Raw genomic sequence first — 20,248 nt, forward strand, 5'->3', positions numbered from 1 at the left:
TTATCATAAATGGGTGTTGAATTTTGTCGAAAGCTTTCTCTGCATCTATTGAAATGATCATATGGTTTTTCTCCTTCAGTTTGTTAATATGGTGTATCACGTTGGTTGATTTGCGTATATTGAAGAATCCTTGCATTCCTGGAATAAACCCCACTTGATCATGGTGTATGATCCATTTAATGTGCTGTTGGATTCTGTTTGCTAATATTTTGTTGAGGATTTTTGCATCTATGTTCATCAGTGATATTGGCCTGTAGTTTTCTTTCTTTGTGACATCCTTGTCTGGTTTTGGTATCAGGGTGATGGTGGCCTCATAGAATGAGTTTGGGAGTGTTCCTCCCTCTGCTATATTTTGGAAGAGTTTCATAAGGATAGGTGTTACCTCTTCTCTAAATGTTTGATAGAATTCACCTGTGAAACCATCTGATCCTGGGCTTTTGTTTGTTGGAAGGTTTTTAATCACAGTTTCAGTTTCAGTGCTTGTGATTGGTCTGTTCATCTTTTCTATTTCTTCCTGATTCAGTCTTGGCAGGTTGTGCATTTCTAAGAATTTGTCCATTTCTTCCAGGTTGTCCATTTTATTGGCATAGAGTTGCTTGTAGTAATCTCTTATGATCTTTTGTATTTCTGCAGTGTCAGTTGTTACTTCTCCTTTTTCATTTCTAATTCTATTGATTTGAGTCTTCTCCCTTTTTTTCTTGATGAGTCTGGCTAATGGTTTATCAATTTTGTTTATCTTCTCAAAGAACCAGCTTTTAGTTTTATTGATCTTTGCTATCGTTTCCTTCATTTCTTTCTCATTTTTTTTCTGATCTGATTTTTATGATTTCTTTCCTTCTGCTAACTTTGGGGTTTTTTTGTTTTTCTTTCTCTAATTGCTTTAGGTGCAAGGTTAGGTTGTTTATTCGAGATGTTTCCTGTTTCTTAAGGTAGGATTGTACTGCTATAAACTTCCCTCTTAAAACTGCTTTTTCTGCATCCCATAGATTTTGGGTCATTGTGTCTCCATTGTCATTTGTTTCTAGATATTTTTTAATTTCCTCTTTGATTTCTTCAGTGATCACTTCATTATTAAGTAGTTTATTGTTTGGCCTCCATGTGTTTGTATTTTTTACAGATCTTTTCATGTAATTGATATCTAGTCTCATAGCGTTGTGGTCGGAGAAGATACTTGATGCAATTTCGATTTTCTTAAATTTCCCAAGGCTTGATTTGTGACCCAAGATATGATCTATCCTGGAGAACGTTCCATGAGCACTAGAGAAAAATGTGTATTCTGTTGTTTTTGGATGGAATGTCCTATAAGTATCAATTAAGTCCATCTTGCTTAATGTATCATTTAAAGCTTGTGTTTCTTTATTTATTTCCATTTTGGATGATCTGTCCATTGATGAAAGTGGGGTGTTAAAGTCCCCTACTATGAATGTGTTACTGTCGATTTCCCCTTTTATGGCTGTTAGTACTTGCCTTATGTATTGAGGTGCTATGTTGGGTGCATAAATATTTACAATTATTATATCTTCTTCTTGGATTGATCCCTTGATCATTATGTAGTGTCCTTCTTTGTCTCTTCTAATAGTCTTTATTTTAAAGTCTATTTTGTCTGATATGAGAATTGCTACTCCAGCTTTCTTTTGGTTTCCATTTCCATGAAATATCTGTTTCCATCCCCTTACTTTCAGTCTGTATGTGTCTCTAGGTCTGAAGTGGGTCCTTGTAGACAGCAAATAAATGGGTCTTGTTTTTGTATCCATTCAGGCAATCTGTGTCTTTTGGTGGGAGCATTTAGTCCATTTACATTTAAGGTAATTATCGATATGTATGTTCCTACTCCTATTTTCTTAATTGTTTTGGGTTCGTTATTGTAGGTCTTTTCCTTCTCTTGGGTTTCTTGCCTAGAGAAGTTCCTTTAGCAGTTGTTGTAGAGCTGGTTTGGTAGTGCGGAACTCTCTCAGCTTTTGCTTGTCTGTAAAGGTTTTAATTTCTCCATCAAATCTGAATGAGATCCTTGCTGGGTAGAGTAATCTTGGTTGCAGGTTTTTCTCCTTCATCACTTTAAATATGTCCTGCCAGTCCCTTCTGGCTTGCAGAGTTTCTGCTGAAAGATCAGCTGTTAACCTCATGGGGATTCCCTTGTGTGTTATTTGTTTTTCCCTTGCTGCTTTTAATATGTTTTCTTTGCATTTAACGTTTGACAGTTTGATTAATATGTGTCTTGGCGTGTTTCTCCTTGGATTTATCCTGTATGGGACTCTGTTCTTCCTGGACTTGATTAAGTATTTCCTTTCCCATATTAGGGAAGTTTTCAACTATAATCTCTTCAAATATTTTCTCAGTCCCTTTCTTTTTCTCTTCTTCTTCTGGAAACCCTGTGACTCGAATGTTGGTGCATTTAATGTTGTCCCAGAAGTCTCTGAGACTGTCCTCAGTTCTTTTCATTCTTTTTTCTTTATTCTGCTCTGCAGTAGTTATTTCCACTATTTTCCAGGTCACTTATCCGTTCTTCTGCCCCAGTTATTCTGCTATTGATCCCATCTAGAGTATTTTTAATTTCGTTTATTGTGTTGTTCATCATTGCTTGTTTCATCTTTAGTTCTTCTAGGTCCTTGTTAAATTTTTCTTGCATTTTGTCTATTCTATTTCCAAGATTTGGGATCATCTTTACTATCATTATTCTGAATTCTTTTTCAGGTAGACTGCCTATTTCCTCTTCATTTGTTAGGTCTGGTGGGTTTTTATCTTGGTTCTTCATCTGCTGTGTGTTTTTCTGTCTTCTCATTTTGCTTATCTTACTGTGTTTGGGGTCTCCTTTTTGCAGGCTGCAGGTTTGTAGTTCCTGTTGTTTTTGGTGTCTGTCCCCAGTGGCTAAGGTTGGTTCAGTGGGTTGTGTAGGCTTCCTGGTGGAGGGGACCAGTGCCTGCGTTCTGGTGGATGAGGCTGGATCTTGTCTTTCTGGTGGGCAGGTCCATACCTGGTGGTGTGTTTTGGGGTGTCTGTGGACTTACTATGATTTTACGCAGCCTCTCTGCTAATGGGTGGGGCTGTGTTCCTGTCTTGCTAGTTGTTTGGCATAGGATGTTCAGCACTCTAGCTTTCTGGTCGTTGAGTGAAGCTGGGTGCTGGTGTTGATATGGAGATCTCTGGGAGATTTTCGCCATTTGATATTATGTGGAGCTGTGAGGTCTCGTGGACCAGTGTCCTGAAGTTGTCTCTCCCACCTCTGAGGTACAGCACTGACTCCTGGCTGCAGCACCAAGAACCTTTCATCCACACGGCTCAGAATAAAAGGGAGAAAAAATTAGAAAGAAAGAATTAGTAGAAGTAGAAAGAAAGAAAGGAGGGAGGGAAGGAGGGAGGGAGGAAGGAAGGAAGGAAGGAGGGAAGGAAGGAAAAAAAGAATGAAGATAAAGTAAAATAAAATAAAGTAAGATAAAATATAATAAAGTTACTAACATAAAAAAATTATTAAGATAAAAAATGGACGGATAGAGCCCTAGGACAAATGGTGAGAGCAAAGCTATATAGACAAAATCTCACATAGAAGCATACACATACACACTCACAAAAAGAGGAAAAGGGGAAAATATCATATATCTTGCTCTCAAAGTCCACCTCCTCAATTTGTGATGATTTGTTGTCTAAAGGAGGGAAGGAAGGAAAGAAAGAACAAAGATAATGTAAAATAAATAAAGTTATTAAAATAAAAAGTAATTATTAAGAAAAAAATTAAAAGAAAAACAAAAAAAAACGGATAGAATCCTCGGACAAATGGTGGAAGCAAAGCTATACAGACAAAATCTCACACAGAAGCATACACATACACACTGACAAAAAGAGGAAAAGGGGAATAAATAATAAATCTTGCTCCCAAAGTCCACTTCCTTAATTTGGGATGATTCGTTGCTTATTGATGTATTCCATAGATGCAGGATACATCAAATTGATTGTGGAGCTTTAATCCACTGTTTCTGAGGCTGTTGGGAGAGATTTCCCTTTCTCTTCTTTGTTCTCACAGCTCCCAGGGGCTCAGCTTTGGATTTGGCCCCACCTCTGCATGTAGGTTGCCTGAGGGCGTCTGTTCTTTGCTCAGGCAGGGTGCGGTTAAAGAAGCCGCTGATTCAGGGACTCTGGCTCTCTCAGGCCGTGGGAGAGGGAGGGGCATGAAATGCCGGGCGGGCTTGCGGCCACAGAGGCCGGTGTGACGTGCACCAGCCTGAGGCGTGCCATGCATTCTCCCGGGGAAGTTGTCCCTGGATCCCGGGACCCTGGCAGTGGCGAGCTGCACAGGCTCTCCGGAAGGGGGTGTGGATAGTGACCTGTGCTCGCACACAGGCTTCTTTGTGGCGGCAGCAGCAGCCTTAGCGTCTCCTGCCCATCTCTGGGGTTCGCACTTTTAGCCGCGGCTCGCGCCCGTCTCTGGAGCTCCTTTAAGCAGGGTTCTTAATCCCCGCTCCTCACGCACCAGGAAACAAAGAGTAAGAAAAAGTCTCTTGCCTCTTCGGCAGGTCCAGACTTTTCCCTGGACTCGCTCCCGGCTAGCCGTGGCGCACTAACCCCTTTCAGGCTATGTTCAAGCCGCCAACCCCAGTCCTCTCCCTGCGCTCCGAACGAAGCCCGAGCCTCAGCTCCCAACCCCGCCCGCCCCGGCGGGTGAGCAGACAAGGGTCTCAGGGCTGGTGAGGGCCGGTCGGCACCGTTCCTCTGTGCGGGAATCTCTCCGCTTTTCCCTCCGCAGCCCTGTTGCTGTGCTCTCCTTCGCGGCCCCGAAGCTTTCCCCCTCCGCCACCCGCAGTCTCCGGCCTCAAAGGGGCTTCCTAGTGTGTGGAAACCTTTCCTCCTCCCTCCCACTGGTGCAAGTGCCGTCCCTATCCTTTTGTCTCTGTTTATTCTTTTGCCCTACTCAGGTATGTGGGGGGTTTCTTGCCTTTTGGGAGGTCTGAAGTCTTCTGCCAGAGTTCAGTAGGTGTTTTGTAGGAGCTGTTCCACGCGTAGATGCACTTCTGGTGTATCCGTGGGGAGGAAGATGATCTCCGCGTCCTACTCCTCCGCCATCTTCCCGGAAGCCGAGGGAGGAGTTTTTAACCATTGTAGGTTACCGGACTTTTTTTTTTTTGCGGTACGCGGACCTCTCACTGCTGTGGCCTCTCCCGTTGCGGAGCACAGGCTCTGGACGCGCAGGCTCAGCAGCCATGGCTCACGGGCCCAGCCACTCCACGGCATGTGGGATATTCCCGGACCGGGGCACAAACCTGTGTCCCCTGCATCGGCAGGCGGACTCTCAACCGCTGCGCCACCAGGGAGGCCCCTGGACTTTTAATTAGTGTCCAGAGTAGCTTTTATTACCTTAAAGTACTGGGAAAATCATGAAGCTTGCTCTAAATTTCATCCATGAGGAAGGAAAGAAATATCCCCATAGAATAAATTTACAGAAATGTGCATCTAGCTAACTAGCTGGGTAAGCTTACTTACATCCCCCAGACCTTCGTTATAACTGCATCAGTTTCTAGAGAAGCAGCATCAGGGGAGATAAGCTTTGCAGAGGAAAATTCCTCAGTAGGTGTGATTATGCAAAGGCAGGCCCTGGAGCAGGTGTTCTACACTTTCATCTGTGTGTGTGCGTCTTGCTCCCCTTTGGCAGTCTGGTATGGCTTATGGAGCCTCATCTCAGAATCATATTTTCAAATGCATAATTAAAATTAGTAATACAAAGAAAACCAACTATGTTGAAATCTTTTGTTATTGAAATATTAAAAAAATTGTGATAGTGATATGTGTGCTACTTCACACATTAAACAAGATTATATTTTAAGTCTTGTTATTTAATGTATTATTGAAAATTTCAAAGTAATTTCCAAATAATAATGGGTATAAGCAGTATTTGAGATATCTGCACGACTATAATATGAAAATATCTGTGGTTTCTGTTGGTTCCAGTGTCACAGGCACTGTGGTTTGTTGCTACATTTATCAAAGGAGGAAATGCAAAATTTCACTTCAAGATCATTGAAAACAGTTTTGAATAATTTCAAAATTAATAAGGATGTAATGTTTTCCCCACTAGAAACAACAACCTTCCCTGAGTTCTATTTATAGTCCCCTTGGATTCTGGGTTAGAACCCCTGCAATCTGGAATAGGGTCATCTGATCCTCTACATGATAATAAGGTAATGAGAAGTTCTAGAGTGTTTTCTGGGGGAAGTGAGCTGGCAGTAGAGTGTATTGAAGGCCTTGGAATTCTAGGAGAGGAGAGATAGGGCTCTTTGCTCTGACCCTAAGTGGTGGTCCAGTGGTTAAGAGTCCGCTTTCTAATGCAGGGGATTTGGGTTTGATACCTTATCGGGGTACTAAGATTCCAAATGCCACGGGACAACTAAGCCCGTGCGCCACAACTACTGAGCACGCACACCGCAACTGAGACCCAATGCAGCGAAAAATAAAATAAGTAAATAAATATTTTAAAAAGGAAAAAAAAAAAGATTAAGGAAGTTTCCTTTAAAAAAATAAAAAAGAGCAAAGGGGTGAGTGGGGACCCAAGGAATGTGGTGGACTTACAGTGAGGAAACTTCCATGGCTGTGATGGCTGAGGGGATTCTGAGAAACACCTCATTTCCTGTTCCATCTGTGCTGGGTCCACAGATGATACTGGCCAAACCTTCAGGAACAGTCTGTTACACAAAGCACCTCTGTGTTAGTATGTTTGGGGGAAAACGAATGGGCAGTGTACATGTTTGGGGAGGGGGTAATGAAGAGAGTGGCAGCCATTCCTAGAGGCCAGGGTGGCCATCCCAGAATTGCACAGAGAGCCGCTAGGAGCCAGGTGACCATGAATAAGCAGCTGGCAGTGTGGACTGAGTCAGGATGGCCAAGAGGCCACCCTTTTTCAACCCAAATGTGCTAGAGGTAAGTGACCCTCGACTGAAAGAGAGAAGCTGGATTCTGCCTGCATGGATATGACGGTAGACACTGAGGTTACAGCAGATTAAAGAGTTGAACGTGACCCTGTAGGCAACAAAGGGTTGGGTCCTAGAAGGGAAATGAGCAGAGAAATGTCTGCTATCAGTGGGGTTTTAGAAGTAGCACCGTGGCGGTGAATGTGGGATCGAGTAGAACAGCACATGCTGGAGACAGACTGTTGAGAGGCAATTGCAGGACTTGGAACCACCAGGAACACAAGGGAGGATGAGTCCCTTAGAATTGTGCCTTTTAGGGAGAAGCAGTTGTGGACATAGCTGTGCCTTTCCAAAGTCAAACAGAACTGTACTGTTTCTTCAGCAAGAAAAAAATAAAACAAAACAACTTGTGTGATTGCTTTGCAGCAGATGGAACTGGCCACCAAGTTCCTCCATCTCAGTGTGTGCTCACAGAGGAAAAGATTGTTCAGAATGTCAGCACTGAAAGTTCCTCATTAAGTCTGACGGTGGGGAGTGGTTTGGGGGTGGGGTGCTGGCAGGGGAAGGGATGTCAACTGAGGCTCTGAGGCTCCCTTTCGGGCCAAGCGGGTTTCTGGTAAAAGAGTCATTCGTGAGTGCTGGGCGCCAGCCACAACTGTGAAGCTCTATTTAGTTCATGCCATCCCTGCAATATCGTTAGTTTGTACTGTTGCTTCTTCACCGTATCAGCAGAGAATGGAGGGTCAGAAGGATGGAGGAATCGTTTTTTTTAATTTATTAAAAAAATATTTTTTTTACTGAAGTATATAGCTAATGTACAATATTATATAAGTTAAAACAAGAATGGAGGAATTTTTTTTTTGGCAGCCTTCAAGTTTTTATTTTATTATTCCATATTTCTTTTGAGTCATTTAACAGGTTGAAACAAAGTCAAAATGTTCCAGAAATATTTTCCACTTTCTTTTTTTTTTCCTTTTTTGCGGTACGCGGGCCTCTCACTGCTGTGGCCCCTCCCGTTGCGGAGCACAGGCTCCGGACGCGCAGGCTCAGCGGCCATGGCTCATGGACCTAGCCGCTCTGCGGCATGTGGGATCTTCCCTGCGGGGCACGAACCCGTGTCCCCTACATCGGCAGGCAGACGCTCAACCACTGCGCCACCAGGGAAGCCCTCCACTTCCTTTTGCTTGCAAAACAGGACCCCTTTCTACCAAAGGTTAGTGCTTATCCCACCACCGTATATTAAAGTGGTTAAAGAAATGATAAGTGAAAAAGCCATTAAGTTTATTCTATTTTTAAAAATTTCCCCCTTTTCCTAGTTTTATTTCCTAAAGTCATGCAAAAATGTTGCTTAGATCATGTGAACAGGGGATATAAAATGGCCCTCTCCAGATTACGGTGATTCTGAACATGTTATCAAAGAAGGTATTTATGGCTGACAGAGTAATGGGAAAATTGATATTTTAAAACAATAGATTATTCATGCAGGGACCACAATAGCTCTATCTGCCTTTCGCACAATGAGATATAAGACCACGCATGGGGTTGTCATCAAAATCAACAGCTGAATCAACGTGCATGACCAAGCAGGCCCTTCTCCCTGGCACTCTGCACCCTTTTGGCAGAAGGCATGCTGTGACTCTTCACCGGTGGAAAATGGAGCTGCTACAACCTTTAACCCTGCCTGCAAAATGAGCTGCCACAGGTTCATGCACAGAAGTGCATCTACCCTCAAGGAATAGAGGAGTCTTGATAAGCATGACCCTCGAGTAAAAGCAGATGGGAGTAAAAGCAGACGGAAGAAGACCAGCAGCCTTTTAGTCATTGCCTCAGGAAGGACTTAAGGTCTCTAGCCCAGACCTACATGGTACTAAAGGTCTCATGCAGAGGGACAGAGTTGGTGGCAGCTGGTATTAAGAGCTGACCAAGCAGACTAACTTTTTGGCCCGGCCGAAAGGAAGACGGGGAGAATCCTTGTTACTGACCTGGGTCTTGGCAACAGAATGGCCCATATGGGATTCTCAGAGTCTTGGACTATGTTGAGAAAGGGCCTTCCCCTCCTGCAGCTCTCTCATCCTCTCCACCCCACTGCTCTGGTGGTACACCTGAGGCACACCAGACCCCTAAGTTCTCTCCGTACATCAGCCCTTTGGTGTCCTAACCAGCCTACACTGAAGCTTATCACCTCAAACCCTTATCCTTCAAAACTGCCAAATGCCCTGAAAAACCTCTAAGATGTCACGCTTTTCCCTAAACTGGGATCCATCTCCTAAACTGCCTCCTTCATTCCTACCCCTGGGCCACTAGGCACAGTTACAGAGAATCACTCAGTCAAGTAGATGGGGCCATGAAAACTTCATGGGCTGCAGCCCCAGCTGCAGCCTCTGAGATGTACAGCAGCATGTATACTGGGCAGCTCTCCTCTTCCCTTCAGTGACTTCTACTACTCTCAGAATCTCTGCGAATCAGCAAAAAGTGCCCCTCCCTCCAGTTAGTTTACTCTGATATCATTGTACAATCTGGACAGCTCTGCCCTGGGGGTAGGGGGAAATGGGAATTCCAGAGTCCCAGGGGGAAGCATCCCTGGCTGCACACATACATGTGCCCAAATTCTGACAACTCGGCCGCCACCGCCCCCTCCAGACTTTGGGTCCTCACAGTGTCAGCAGCCTGCACACTCCACACATCCCCAGGGAAAGAGAAGTAGGGTTGGAGTCTGATTGTCACAAATCAGGCTTCTGCAGGTGAGGGAAGAAACCTCAAGGGATGCTCAGCGAAGAGTGACATAGGACACAATCATGCTTGCGTGTATGCGTATGTGAGTGTGAGCACCAATGACAGTGTGCTCTTCCAAGTGTGTACATGGCCTTGTCTGCCGTGTGGGCTTATATGCATGAGGCTCTCCCCTACTTTTCCAAGAGTTGATCAGGAGGCCAGAATCTCTTGCCTTCACATTCTGGAATAAGTTCATATATGGTGCCTAGTGTGGTACATGACTCGGACACCTGTCCTGATGGCTCTGACCATGGTCTCCTCAAAGCCCTTGCATCATTCCCACTCCTTCCATTGTCAAAGGATGGTTTTGCCTCCATCAGTGTGAATTTCCTTGACTTTCTTTCTCAACTGCAAATATATTCATCTTGGTGTGTTTCTTTGGCCTTTTCCCTTCAATTTTAAAGCATGAGGTGTCTGCCTTTTATTCAAGGCTAACAACCCCTATGCTTCTATCAGGGGTCTCCTCTGGACCTTGTGACATTAGTTATGCCCTTCTTCACTTCTTCATTTCTGTCTATTTTCCAGTTGTCCCATACAATCAATTCCATTCCATAAAAACCTTCTCTTGGCTCCCAAGGTCCCACTACCACTCCCTCCCTCTTCTCTTAGCCAGGCTTCTGAGAAGAGAACTCTCCACAATATTTTCCACTTCTTCATCCTCTACACTCTGGTATCCCCCCATCATTTCCTTAACGTTCTTTCACAAGAGTTCTCAGTAACCTCCATGCTGACTTGGAGGATATCTTTGCCTTGCTCTTTCACCTGCTGTGTGCTTTTCTGTCTTCTCATATTGCTTATCTTACTGTGTTTGGGGTCTCCTTTTCGCAGTCCGCAGGTTCGTAGTTCCTGTTGTTTTTGGTGTCTGTCTCCAGTGGCTAAGGTTTGTTCAGTGGGTTGTGTAGGCTTCCTGGTGGAGGGGACTAGTGCCTGTGTTCTGGTGGATGAGGCTGGATCTTGTCTTTCTGGTGGGCAGGTCCATACCTGGTGGTGTGTTTTGGGGTGTCTGTGGACTTATTATGATTTTAGGCAGCCTCTCTGCTAATGGGTGGGGCTGTGTTCCTGTCTTGCTAGTTGTTTGGCATAGGGTGTCCAGCACCGTAGCTTTCTGGTCGTTGAGTGGAGCTCGGTGCTGGTGTTGAGATGGAGATCTCTGGGAGATTTTCGCCGTTTGATATTACGTGGAGCTGGGAGGTCTCTTGTGGACCAGTGTCCTGAAGTTGGCTCTCCCACCTCAGAGGCACAGCACTGACTCCTGGCTGCCGCTCCAAGAGCCTTTCATCCACACGGCTCAGAATAAAAGGGAGAAAAAGTAGAAAGAAAGAAAGAAAGAAAGAAAGAGGATAAAATAAAATAAAAGTAAGGTAAAATAAAGTAAAGTTATTAAAATAAAAAAAGAATTATTATGAAAAAAATTCTAAAAAGTAAAAAAAAAAGAACGGACGGACAGAATCCTAGGACAAATAGTGAAAGCAAAGCTATACAGACAAAATCACACACAGAAGCATACACATACAGACTCACAAAAAGAGGAAAAGGGGAAAAAATAATATATCTTGCTCTCAAAGTCCACCTCCTCAATTTGGGATGATTCGTTGTCTATTCATGTATTCCACAGATGCAGGGTACATCAAGTTGATTGTGGAGCTTTAATCCGCTGCTCCTGAGGCTGCTGGGAGAGATTTCCCTTTCTCTTCTTTGTTCGCACAGCTCCCGGGGCTCACTTTGGATTTGGCCCCGCCTCTGAGTGTAGGTCGCCTGAGGGCGTCTGTTCTTCGCTCAGACAGGGTGGGGTTAAAGGAGCCGCTGATTCGGGGGCTCTGGCTCACTCAGGCCGTGGGGGAGGGAGGGGTGCGGATGTGGGGTGAGCATGCAGCGGCAGAGGCCGGCGTGACGTTGCACCAGCCTGAGGCGCGCCGTGCATTCTCTCGGGGAAGTTGTCCCTGGATCCCGGGACCTTGGCAGTGGCGGGCTGCACAGGCTCCCTGGAGGGGAGGTGCGGAGAGTGACCTGTGCTCGCACACAGGCTTCTTGGTGGCGGCAGCAGCAGCCTTAGCGTCTCATGCTTGTCTCTGGGGTCTGCGCTGTTAGCCGCGGCTCGCGCCCGTCTCTGGAGCTCCTTTAAGCAGCGCTCAGCGCTCTTAATCCCCTCTCCTCGAGCACCAGGAAACAAAGAGGGAAGAAAAAGTCTCTTGCCTCTTCGGCAGGTCCAGACTTTTCCCCGGACTCCCTCCCGGCCAGCCGTGGCGCACTAACCCCTTCAGGCTGTGTTCACGCCGCCAACCCCGGTGCTCTCCCTGCGATCTGACCCAAGCCCGAGCCTCAGCTCCCAGCCCCCTCCCGCCCCGGCGGGTGAGCAGACAAGCCTCTCGGGCTGGTGAGTGCAGATCGGCACCGATCCTCCGTGCGGGAATCTCTCCTCTTGCCCTCCGCACCCCTGTGGCTGCGCTATGCTCCGCGGCTTCGAAGCTCCCCCCGCCCACAGTCTCCGCCCGCGAAGGGGCTTCCTAGTGTGTGGAAAGCTTTCCTCCTTCACAGCTCCCTCCCACTGGGGCAGGTCCCGCCCCTATTCTTTTGTCTCTGTTTTTCCTTTTTTCTTTTGCCCTACCCAGGTACGTGGGGAGTTTGTTGCCTTTTGGGAGGTCTGAGGACATCTGCCAGCCTTCAGTGGGTGTTCTGTAGGAGCTGTTCCACGTGTAGATGTATTTCTGTTGTATCTGTGGGGAGGAAGGTGATCTCCGCGTCTTACTCTTCTGCCATCTTCTCCTGGTCCTCTTTTTCAGTCCTTATTTTACTGGACTACTCTGCACATACGATGCTGACCATTACTTCTTTCTTTAGGACAATCTTGCCTCTATCCTGCTTCCATAATACTTCCCTATGTAGAATCTATCAGTCCGCGTGAGGACCACGCCCAACATACCCAACTAGAGGCTACACTCAGAGTTCCTACAGGTGGCAGCCCCATGTTCTCCTGAGACATGGGAAACCAATCCACAGCCAGTCTGTGGAGATCAAGCTAAGCAGGGCCTGGGTGCAAAGCAGCCATGGGAAGGCCCGGCCAAGATGAATAAGCAGGGGGGTGGGGGGGAGGGGGAGGGGGAGAGGGAGAGGGAGAGGGGGAGAGAGTATAAACTTGCTAAGAAGTAGAAATGAGAACAGTGCGGTAGCGCAGAGATAGAGAAGGAAGCACACCCCCTACATTTACTATCTACTGTTCTCAGTTCTGATTTGTTTGAGGGCTTGAGACCTGGCCATTTTTATATCTGTGAGTGTTTTACCTTTATAATAAATGTACTGTTTATTCAGCTAGTGTTGATGTTTCTGTGTATTGCAATCAAAAGGAACCTTGACTAAGACAGATACCTGGTACTTTGAAGAGTTTCTTCTCCAAAATGTGCATTTGTGGGTTTTATTGGGCTGAAACCATGGGGTTCATTACTATAATTCTCCCTTGCTCTTTACAGGGAATAACCATATCATTGTATATCCACCCGATTTTGAGGCTCTAGCAGTAAATGGTCTGGGTCACTTATGTGCAGTTGTCAGGGAACTCTGTGCCCATGAAACGAAACTTGACCTGGTGGTCAGGAATGAGGCAGAGATTATGGACACCACTGCTAACCCAGCAATCAGATTCCTCTGATGTCCTCCAATGAACATGTTGGCAAAACTGGGACTTCTCTATTTGCAGCTTCCTGACAGATGATAAAAAATACTTAATTGAAGAACTGAAATTCATCTCAACCTCCCTAAAACAATCTATTTTGGTATAATTTATGACAATTCCTGGGCATTTGAAGTTCTCAGTTCTCCTTTTATTGACCACTGCTCAGCTCTGACCCATAGTTATAGCTGACCTGTTCTCCTCTCCCTCTTGCCCTCATGTGTACTCATCACCGTACAGCCTACATCATGCTAAGTTCTGTACAGGTACTTATACCCTTCCCCCACCTCTCCACTAATCCCTGTACTTCCCTCAATTTAGCCCAAATTGCACCTTCTCCATGAAGGCTTGCTCAGAGCCTCCGGTTGCAATCCTTTTGGTTTTGGAATTCCTATAGCCCAGAGGTTTTCAACCAAGGGCGATTTTGCCCCCAGGTAACGTTTGGTAACATCTGGAGATATTTTTGTTTGTCTCAATCAGGAAAGGGGAGAGCGCTACTGGCATTTAATTGGTAGAGGCCAAAGAGGCTTCTAAACATCCTACGGTGCACAAAACAGGCCCCCCGACAAAGAATTATCTAGTCCACAAATGTCGATAATGTTGAGAAACCCTACAGTCGGGCCCAACTTTGGCACCATGCACCCTATCATTTGATTACTCATTATGGTGTAGAATCTTAGGGCTGGATGGGAGCCTTTAGAAATCATCCTATCGTCTGCCTGAATTTTCTGGGTAAGAAGCAGCTGGTGAAAGTCATAGAGTGGGTCAGTGGCACAGCTTTATCCTGATCCCTGGGCCTTTGACCATTTCCGTTTCATGATGCAGTTGTTTCCCTTCTTCCTTTCTTAACCTGGCTTCTATAAGCCAGGTTAAGATCTATTACGACACATGTAGTAACTCTCTTCTCCAATCTCCTCCCCTCAGCCCAGTACTAGGAACACAGTACATACTTGTCAGATCAAAATAGCCTCAGATTTTATAAAATATCACTTGATATCCCTGCAAACGTATTTTTTAGAGAACTGAAGGCTTCTTTCCTAGATGTAACCTCTCAAAAGGAAAGATGACTACATCTAAATCACAGAAAGAAGGAATTCTACAGAGACCTTCTGCAGAAGTATTTTCAACATTAATTAGAGTAAATACCAGCCAACTGAGCCTTACACATTTAAATGATGGCGATGAAAATTACCCCCTTACAGCACAGAGGAAAACAGGAAACGTTTCTACTAAGGGGAAGGATTAACTGAATTTTATAGAGAAACTGGAAAAAACAAAACAAAATTCGACAAAACCCAGAAAGGACAGAAGATTGTATAAGTTTGTAAATTTGATTCCTAGAAGCTCTTCCCATATATAAATAACTAATTTTCCCTGAAAAAAAGTGCATTTAATCAATTGTTGACACAGAGTTCAAAAAGTCCAGGTTAAGTAAAAAATGACAGTAAGACTTTATATTGGAAAAGGAGGGCTAATTGGCTAGTATTCTGCATTTCAGAGGCAGAGCAGTATAAGCAGAAGTTCAAGTGTAGGCCTGGAGTGAGCTGATTCTGGATTTGAGTCCTGGCAGCACCCAGCGAAGCTGTGTGACTTTGGTGAATGCCTTATCCCACCAATCCTAGTCTTCTCAGCTTTGAAGTGAGGATCAGTAATAATACTTCCCAAAACATAAAATTGTGAGTATTTGATGAAGTAATACAGGAAAAGTACTTGCCCCAGGATCAGGCTAAATCTAAGAGCTGAGTAAAGAACTAATGTTACAACTATTTATACCTATGGTCCTTTAATTTTATTTCTGAAAAAATGGGAAGATCGTTTAGTCCTGTGATGTTAAATTTTTATTTCCTCAGAAGAAATATGACATCCCCTTGCTAATATGAATGAGAACTTTGATCACACTGAAGTCTTCACATTTAAAATAAAACAATAAGCAATAGCTTTTAGATATGCATATGTGGGGCTTTTTTTAATCAGCTGAACAAATCTGTAGGGTTAAGTACCTAGAAAATAATTTAAGCTTCATTTATTTCCTTCCTTCCTTCCTTCCTTCCTTCCTTCCTTCCTTCCTTCCTTCCTTCCTCCCTCCCTCCCTCTCTCCCTCCCTTCATTCCTTCCTCCCTTCTTCCCTTTCTCCCTCCCTCCATTAACAAGATGTGCAAATGCATGTATGTGAAGTTTTGTGAGAGAGTGTGTCAAGAAGCTAAGTGTTATGGAAAAGCCTGAGAAGGGAAATTTTAGAGCCTCGGTTCCAACCCTGGCTCACACTAGCAATGAGATAGCAGGCAAGTCACTTAACTGTCTCTCATCTGTAAAATAAGTGGCTTGGTAGATGATTACTAAGGTTGCTTCTAGCTTTAATTACTGGATTGTACTCTTATTTCTGGAGAGCCACAGACATCCAATTCAAATAGGCTGTTAAAAATGGTCCTTTTTTTTTTTTTTTGCGGTACGCAGGCCTTTCACTGTTACGCGCAGTCTCAGCGGCCATGGCTCACGGGCCCAGCCACTCCGCGGCATGTGGGATCTTCCCGGACCGGGGCACGAACCCGTGTCCCCTGCATCGGCAGGCAGACTCTCAACCACTGCACCACCAGCGAAGCCCGGCCCTGTCTTTTTAATAGTAAGTTCAATCTGTGAGAAAGAGTGAAACACCATTTTTAAAATGATATTTTACATTTTGAATAGATATCTTGGTCCAATCATTTGGCTACATTCTAAGTTCCAAAACCAGGACTGGCTTTATAGGTGTGTGTTTAATTTCTAGGACCAGGACTCTTTCATTTTTTTTTAGTTAGAATCCCACATGGACCTCTTTCTTTCCCCTGCAGCCACTCTGTATTTGTGTTGGTATAAAACTGCTTCACCTGCCAGACTGAGGATGTGCAGACAACTGTGCAAAGGAAACACAGTGCCCTCCTTTGGCTTCAAACGGCAGAGGCTCCATCCTTCGGCTCCAGCCATCTGTAGTGGCCTGAGCTTCTGGGAATTCCCACATCAGTGCAAATGCGTGTAAGAGTCTAGTGGACTGTATAGAGAACTCAGCGAGGAGATGAAAGAGTACTCCTTTGAAAATCTGAGGCTGACAGGCCAAGGAAGAGCCTGGTTCTGTGAAAACCTCCAATGCCCACTCCCTCCTCTTGCTGGTGTTCTTGAACATTTGTTCAAGGCCTGACTGCCTTATTTCAGAAGGAATCTCTAAAGAGCAGTAAAGAGGGAACTATGCATAGAAAGACCCTGACTCCAATTGCTGCTCGTCATGATGATTCAACTTCAAAAACCACTTCTGATCTCCTACTTAGTGTATGCTGTCATTGAGCTAGGCAGGGAGGGCACAGTGGTGAGCAAACACAATGAAGAGCTAATCCCAATTTATCACGGTGGCCTGGCCATCGGGGTTTTACTCCCTAGCCTGTGAAATAAGGATACTACTTACCTCACAGAGCTGGCAGGACGATACAAGGAGATAATAAGTGACCAGGCACTTGAAGAGTTACTTCGTAGAAGTATTTGCAAGGTGCAATGTGGGCACAGCATTTTTTTAAATAGGCAATTTGTTCCTGGAGGTATGTAGAGGTTTTTTCCCCCAATAGGAACAGCTTAAATGGAAGTGGAGATAGGAAGAAGTTTAAATGATTTGGCTTTTCTCATTTTTAAAAATTGGAACTTGACATCCCGCGCAGCGCTCCTCCCCGGACCAGTCACCTAGGGGAATGCCAGCTGAATAGATAACGCCAACAGAGGAAGAAGATCGTGCCCATTCCAGTGCTGGCCATGTCCACCCGTCCAGAGCTTCCTGACCTGCTCTTTTTCCTCTTCCCACACCCGCCTAGTCCCAGCGCCCTGGAGGTCAAGCCCCGGCGACCCTGCCCCGACCCCGGGCTCCCGCACTATGTGGGCGGCTGCTGTACAGAGGGTCTGGGAAAGAGAACGAGCGAGCGGACAGGAGGGGCCTCGCCCAGTGGGCGGGGTACGGGGCGGGGCCATGGCCTAATCCGGGAGGCGGGAGCTGCGGACGGACTTGGAAAGGAAGCCGGGGCGAAGCGGAGAGGCTGGACCAGGCTGAGGTGGGCGGGTCCGGGGGCGGGGTCGCTGGATGTGCCTCCTGCCAGTGCGGGCGGAGCCGGGGGCTAAACTGGGAGAGGCAGGGCCGAGAGGAGGTGGGTGGGGCCTGAGGGGAGGGTCCCTGGTGGGGCGGGGTGCACAGCGCGCGGGGGCTGAGCCCAGACAGTCTGTCAGCGCGCGGGCTCCAGAGCTGCTCTTCGTGCCGGAGCCCGGGACGGGGCGCCCCGGGGAAGGAGGGCGAAGGGCCGCGGCGATGGCTCCGCCGGGACTCCTGGAGTCCGCTGTCCTCGCCGCAGCTGTCTTCGTGGGAGGCGCCGTGAGTTCGCCTCTCGTGGCCCCGGGTGAGTACCCTGTAGCAGCCGGGGCGCGCAGGAGGAGGCGAGGGATCGGGACTGTAGTCCCGCTGCTCCTCGAGCTGCCCTGGTCCTGGCACAGCCGTAGGATCCCGGCGCTGAACATCTGGCTGTCTGGGGGTGGCCCGGGCCGGGCGCGGCGCGTGGAGATGGCTCCCGTCCCTCCCAGCCTGCTCGGCTCCCGCCTTCCCTCCTCGGAGGACCTGTTACGCCCCGGCCCCACCTCTGAGCTGTCTGGCGTGTAGGGACCCGGCCGGCTCTTGCCTTCCTCGGGAGCCCTTCCGCCCGGGCCCAGCAACCTGGAGCCCTGCGGACCCCTTTCCTGCCCTTGTCCTCAAAGGCCCCGCGAACGGAAGATCGTGACACCGGGCACCGGGTGCGCTGTCGCCGCCTTCCCCCCCTCCTTTTTTTTTTTTTTTAAATCTTAAAACCTTGAGGAGTTACAATTTCTTTCCTTTCCAAGTTTTAATTTATTTTCGTGGTTGATGGATTCTGTAACAGGTTGGGGATTTCTGGTTTCCTCCCACATATCCTGGATAAGTCAGGCTTGGAAAAACGGAAGGCGCGTTTGTAAACTTACCTTTTTGTTTTTCTTCTTTGAGTTGATTCCTGTCACCACAAAAGGAACCTTCTGTGGTCAGAGCAGGAAGCCACCAGCAGAGATGATAAAATGCTGTCCCCAATGATGAACTTGGAGCAGTTTTTAATTGAAATCTAAGAGGAGGTGTAACTTTTACGGAAGTCCCTTCTCACACTCTTGTTTTTATAATTATAGACACAAGGGATTCCTTACCACCGAGCCCCCTCTTAACTGCTACCTTACAGCAGTAGTTAAAAAAAAAACAAAACGTATAGCTTCTTGTCCAGCTGGGGTTACTAGAGCCTGGAATCTTACGTCAGCAAGCTCTTCCAAGCTTGAGCAGCTCCTCTTCAGTCCAAATAATAAGCAATAACTGGAAGCCTTCCAACCATAACTATCTCCTCCATAAAAACACATATACTGCTCTTCACTCCTAAGAAGAATCCACTTGCTTACAGCTTTTAAACTGGCTTATCACTCTGGCCTTCACTTTTTCGTAGAAATCAGAATACGTTAGGAAGGGAACATATGTCTCCTGAGTCTTTATTAGCAGATCTGTATTTCCTTCAGCCATCCACCCTGAGGAAATGGCCACTAGTGACATGTCTTATTGGATGGGAGATTTTGGTTTTCACCCTGCGTTTCATTGCTGAGACAGGTAGAGGCATCATCAGGTTCCAATTGGACCCCAGGCTGTAGACAGTACTTAGAGGGCTAGAGTCAGTTGCTCCAGAATTTGAAGAGCTTGACCTGGGAGGGAAACTGTTAATAATTCAGCACATGATGCATGTCATCAGTCATAGCAGGAGAAATCATCTGTAGAGCGAGTTTGTGTTTTGATGGACCTTTGAGCAACACACAGCTTTCAGGACTGGAGTGTGATGACAAAACTCTTAATTACACAGTATAACACTTTAGAAGAATGAGGTATCTAAAAAGGAAAGGGTACAGAGTACAAATGTGCCAGTGTGACTTGAGACCTGTTTTGTGATGAAAAGATGCCCTGACCAGCCAACATCTGGTCCCCCGTGGAATCTAAGACGGTGTTAATGTTTGTAGGGAATGTTTTAGGGAAGTAGGGAGAAAGATGGGGAGTAATGTTGAGTGCCTGCTATGTGTCAAGCTTTGAGCTGGGCACTTTATATTCATTTTTATACTTATTTCTCAATTCTGTGAAGTTATTTCCAGTGAGGCACCTGAGGCCCAGAGAGATTAAACAGTTGGCCCAACATCACATAGCTAGTGTATCCGTCAGCATTCAGTCCAAGAAGCAGAATCACTAGGAGGGGAGTGTGTGTGTATGTGTGTCTGTGAGTATCTTTATCTTTGATAACCCAGCCTGCTTGATTCCAAAGTTCATTCTCTTTGCACTATACTGCACTGCTCCCCAGAGAGAAAATAGAAAAGAAATCACCTTCAGCCGTCTTGTTGAGATTCTAAGATAGGGAGTTTAGGACATCATAATATTGTAAACATGGGGTTATCAGAAGATGGGAAGTAGAGAAAAGAAGGACAGTTAAGTGCACAGTGGGTAGTGGCAAAGTCTCTGACTTCCTGCCTAGTAGAATAATCTCATTAAGCTTAAGAATCTCATTAAGCTTCTCATTAAGCAGCATTCGAAACTATATACCACCAGCACCAGAAGGGATGGTTTTCCACATCTTGGCTTATTTATGTCTTTTAACTTCTCTGGTTACTTAGGGCTTAGTTTCTCTGCAGACAGTGGGCATGGCCTTTGAGTAAAGAGTGGGCTGAAAAGGACCAGGGGCTGGTGAATGAGAGGTGCCCTCTCCTGGGGCTCTGTGGGCTTCCATCCAGCCTCCTGATTCCTCATTTAGATGCTAACGATAAGCTTTATTAAATTTTGGGTTCTCCTTTGGCCAGGTACCTGCCTAGCTGTATATTTACATTAATCTTAGTCAGTGGA

The 20,248-nt window shown here is 46.0% G+C and overlaps 1 protein-coding gene across 1 annotated transcript in view; it reads left to right on the forward strand.

Annotated features, from left to right (window-relative positions):
- The first annotated feature begins 17,641 nt into the window (after window positions 1-17,641).
- The window catches only part of RELL1 (RELT like 1), a 46,136-nt gene continuing 43,529 nt past the window's right edge, over window positions 17,642-20,248 (forward strand). The window contains exon 1 of the mRNA XM_065878174.1: window positions 17,642-17,729. Within this exon, the coding sequence (XP_065734246.1) occupies window positions 17,642-17,729 (88 nt within the window). The remainder of the gene's footprint in view (window positions 17,730-20,248) is intronic.

Source organism: Phocoena phocoena, chromosome 5 (assembly GCF_963924675.1).
Source record: "Phocoena phocoena chromosome 5, mPhoPho1.1, whole genome shotgun sequence".
Classification (NCBI taxonomy): Eukaryota; Metazoa; Chordata; class Mammalia; order Artiodactyla; family Phocoenidae; genus Phocoena; species Phocoena phocoena.